This window comes from Triticum aestivum, chromosome 6B (genome assembly GCF_018294505.1).
Source record: "Triticum aestivum cultivar Chinese Spring chromosome 6B, IWGSC CS RefSeq v2.1, whole genome shotgun sequence".
In the NCBI taxonomy this organism is placed as follows: Eukaryota; Viridiplantae; Streptophyta; class Magnoliopsida; order Poales; family Poaceae; genus Triticum; species Triticum aestivum.
In genome coordinates, this window is record NC_057810.1 from 3952127 (window position 1) to 3956810 (window position 4684).

At 43.4% G+C, this 4684-nt stretch overlaps 1 protein-coding gene across 1 annotated transcript in view; it reads left to right on the forward strand.

The window, feature by feature from the left end:
* LOC123135310 (mannose/glucose-specific lectin-like) overlaps positions 1-610 on the forward strand; it is a 3294-nt gene extending 2684 nt beyond the window's left edge. Inside the window, exon 4 of the mRNA XM_044554354.1 lies at positions 551-610. Coding sequence (XP_044410289.1) covers positions 551-610 — 60 coding nt within the window. The remainder of the gene's footprint in view (positions 1-550) is intronic.
* The last annotated feature ends 4074 nt before the right edge of the window (positions 611-4684 follow it).

Genomic DNA, 4684 nt, shown 5'->3' on the forward strand with positions numbered 1-4684 from the left:
CCATACAGAGAGGCAAACTAAACACAGAGGACGCGAGGACTTTACGGTCTCACATAAGCCCAGCACGGTCCTGGCTATACCGGAACCGACAGCTCCAGAGGCATGTATCACTGACATACAGAGAAGAACGAAAATAAATATTCGGGTGCTTCTCCATCACGACCAGGACCGCATATGAGGCGCGCACCACTCGCATGGCTTCCACCGCATGGATGCCGCCACTTCCGCTCCACTCCACGTGCTGATGCGGTGGCCTTAATGCCATCGTCGTCACGTGGACGCCATGATCTGGATGTCGCCGTCGCATCAGCAACTCGATGCCACCCATGATTAAGGTAATTATGTTCGTCAAGGTAGGCTAATAGATGTTGAAAATCAATCTGTCCATGTTTTCCCCTTTATTTTATAGAATATGTAACTCCAAATATTCTACTCTACGGGCTTATTTTGGTTGTATATTTATTTCATTGACTGAATGTGATCTGGAGGTGTGCTCATTTTATTTTAGCATCTTCTGGTTTGATCCGAATCATATCTTATGTACCATTAGCCTAATTACTTGGCCGTGCAAGGGGACGTGGCTGCGGAATTAGTGGTTTCTCATGGATGATGCTCGATAAAACAAGAACTTTAAGCATTTCATGTTTGTTGCATTTCACGTTTATGACAATTATTCCCATCAAGTTGAAATAGATATTTTAATCTAGGAGGTATGTGAGCCGGAAGTTGCAACCGACCCTTTTGTCAAGAAGTTAAATTTAGTTGAAATGGAAAATGAGTATTTCAAAGAAAAATTGAAAAGAATTGAAGAAGAAAAGATGAAACTAGAGTTCTATGTTGCCGATGTCGTCAATGATCACAAGATCAAGATGAATGCAATGCGCTTGAAGATTAGAAAGATTTGAAAATATGTCGTTAATAAGGAGGCTTGTTATCACTATGTTGTTGGATCAATTGTTACCTTAGTTGCGATCTTGATCGCATTTATTGTTGCATCAAAATGATTTAGCTAGATAGTTGTATGTTTTTTTATGAGAATAAGTGTGTATGAACTTTATGTATGAACTGGTATTAATTTGGTCTTTTCGGTGTTGTGTAATAAGATGAGCCAACAATGTACATTGATGGCGTGCACACTTTCAGCTTGCGGCTGAGGCAAACTAGCGGTCGGATGGTTTTATGTGTTGTCCATGTGTTGTCTGTAAGGATGATCACAATTACTCTAACTCAAGAGTCGTTCACGTCCACCTGTTTACGTCCGGTGTCATGTCCGGATATAACTGCTGGACCAAGCACGAAGAAGGAGGGGTTCTAATGGATGAGAATGAAGAAGAAGACAATGATGACAGTTATCCTCGCCATGGATTCCCTGAATATGATGGCACAACAATGGGGGAAGAAGCTGAAGAAGAGGTGGAAACTAAAGATCAAGAGGCTCCAGATGAGCCCGTTGATGATCTTGGTCGGGCCATTGCTGAGGCAAAGAGAAACTGTGCAAGTGAAAAGGATAAGTTGAAGCACTACAACAGGATCCCCACTATAGCAATGCCTTTTTCCGTATCTGAATGTCCATATATGTGTTGCTAGTGTCCTTACCAATGGTTTGGAATGCGTAGCATTATCCAGTTTTGCTAGCGCATAATGCAACGTTTATACTATCGTTGGTAAAAGGGTCCGTTGCAAGAGAACAACAGATAAAACGGACTTTTACAACAGTTTTATATGCTGGTGCTTGATGTACATGAATCAACATCCCATTGCTTGGCAACAGAGAATTTCCAATGTTTCAAGTGTTGGTACATATATAGTGTGAATAATAATATTATATGTATATATATTGCTAGCAATTAAATTAATGTTCCATGTAAACGTGATAATTATATATTTCAAGTGAACAAAAAACAAGACAATATACTCATGGGAGGAAAAAATCATATATTAGATCAAAACTGTTGGATTACAATAGTGGATATTACAGGAGGAACATCATCCAAATGTGATGCATAATCTAACAATTTTCTTGACAGTGAAACATAAACTGAAAATATCCATCTTAACTGAGGAACAACATCCGACAGGAACGTCATCCCTACAATATAACTAAAACTAAATGCATCCGTCATCATAATCATCATGAAACGGATCATCGACATCATCATTGCAGTATAATCGCCACACTCCAATATACTCATCCATTTATCTTTTGAATCTACAAACAAGAAAACAAAAATGAACTGTTAACACACAATACCTTGTCATCGCCGTAACTAGAGCTAGCAAAGCTCGCGCCCGAGCACGACTACGTGCTCGCAGCTCCGCAGCAAGCTAATGCCGCCGCCATCTCGTCTTCCAGTGCACCATAGCGCTGCGCCGCTCGAACCCGAGCTCCGGCAGCCGCCGCCGGCTCCACTCCGGCAAGCTCCGGCCTCCCCACGACCTAGCACCTGCACCGTTCGACGCGCGTGAGCAAGGGATTTCCAAGGCACGCATGCACGCTTCGAGTGGGGCCCTCTAGCACATTTCCGAGCCACGCCACCGTCTCGGCCCTCGCCGACGGCTTAATGCCGGCGACTTCGACCGAGTTGACCAGGGGTTAGACCTCCGCTGGCTCACTGACGTGTGGGCCCGGCGCCTGCTAACTTTTGCTTAAATTAATAACTAATTTTAGTTAATCTACTGAGTCACTGACATGCGGGCCCCGCCCGACTAATTAAACTAGGTTAAGTTTAATTTATATTAGGATTAGCCATAGTCACTGACATGTGGGTCCCAGCCGTCAGGTTTGACCTGGGTAGCGCCTTTGACCTGTTAACGCAGTGATGATCTCAGTCTAACATCATAAAGCCTTTCTGGAGTTTAGATCAATATAAATTATTTATTTATTTTCGGGAAATGTGCAAAACTTCAAAAATTCATAGAAAATAATCTGTAACTCCAAATGATATAATTTATATATGGAAAATTATCCGAAAAATCCAATCTACCCACTTGTACCGTTTGCATGCATGTTAGAACAACTCCTAGCTGCTGAATTGGAAAAATCAAATAAATGGAATTTGAATATTCGCATATGGAGTTGAATTTGAATCTTTGATTCAAACTAACTTTATTTAATATGGTTGCTAGTTGCATTGGCTCAAATCACATCATATTGCCATGTCATGATCATTCATCATATTGTTGCATTGCATTAATTGTGGTCTTTCTCTGTTGCCGGTGTTTGTCCCCTCTCAGTAGACCACGCTCCGACGATATGATCGATGACACTGAGGAAGAGTTGTACTCTCTTCAGAAGTGCCAGGCCAGCAAAACCCCCTTGTTCATTCCGATACAATCCCACTCTCTCGCTCCTGCTCTCTTTTACTGCATTAGGACAACAACAATTCAACTGTTACACGTTGCGATAGTTGAACCCCTTTCCTTTGCATGACCTGTCATTGCCATAGTAAGTAGATGAAACCCACTAGCATGAGTAGGAGTTGTTTGAGCCCTGATGTGCCTACTCATTAATGCTTGTTTGTCATGCCTGCTACTGCTTCGAGTTGAGTCAGGTCCGATTCATCGGGGATGAATTGGAATGGTGATGAACATGTCCTACTGTGTGTGAGCTAAGTGTGTGAACACGATTTTGTAAAGGTATCGATGAGAGGCTATGTAGGAGTACATGGTGGGATGTTTCATTGGAACCGTCCTTAGGAACTGAGATCTATGTATGTGATTTAAGATCAACTGCAACAACGTGTTGGGCACGAAACCAATGGACCCTCTCGACTTATTTACCGTCCCTGTCCTCTGTCCAGGAGTTGCAAGTAGTTTTTGGTGTTTGCAGTATGCTGGAGGCCGTGCGCAATGCTGACCCGAGGGGTGGGCCGTGATGCGGTAGGCACGTAGCCCGGTGTACCGAGTCGCCTGTTTGGTGACCCGGGAACACTGCACACATCGTTCAGGGTCGTAATGGAAACCTCGGCCAAACTCCCTGCGGATGGAACCCGGATAGGCGATAAATCTGGACTAGGGACTTATGTGGTTTGTCAGGTTGTGGCCAACACCCTCGCCAGGCTTCCGCTTGAAGGTTGCCAAGATACATGACGTCTACATGGCGGTAAGTGGTGAGAGGATGTGTGAAGAAGTACACCCCTACAGGGTTAACATCATCTATTCGAATAGCCACGTCCGTGGTAAAGGAGTACTTGGGTGCTTATGTAGTTCATAGACAAGTGAAAGTGGATACTCTAAAATGCGCAAGATAAGCGTGAGTGCTATGGATGGCGTTCTCGTAGGGAGACGGGAGCGGATCCATAGTGGTGTATTGATATGGTGAATATGTGGACTCGTGTGCGCCACCTCAAAAGAGTTACTTGTAGTCGTAGTTCAAGATAGCCACCGAGTCAAAGCTGGCTTGCTGAAGTTAAACTACACCACCCCCTTTGTTGAAACTGATGCATATGTAGCTAGTTCTGATGTAAGTCTTGCTGGGTACATTTGTACTCACGTTTGCTTACTTTATGTTTTGCAGAGAGACTTCAGTCTCACTAGTAGTTCTGTGTGGACTTCGACGTTTAGCTTGTTACCTCAGCTACGATCTTGTAGATTGTCAGGCTTCTCAGCCTTTTTCATTTATAGTTGTCTGTACTCAGACAAGTTATGCTTCCGCATGTGCTTATTGCTTGTATGACTTGAAAGC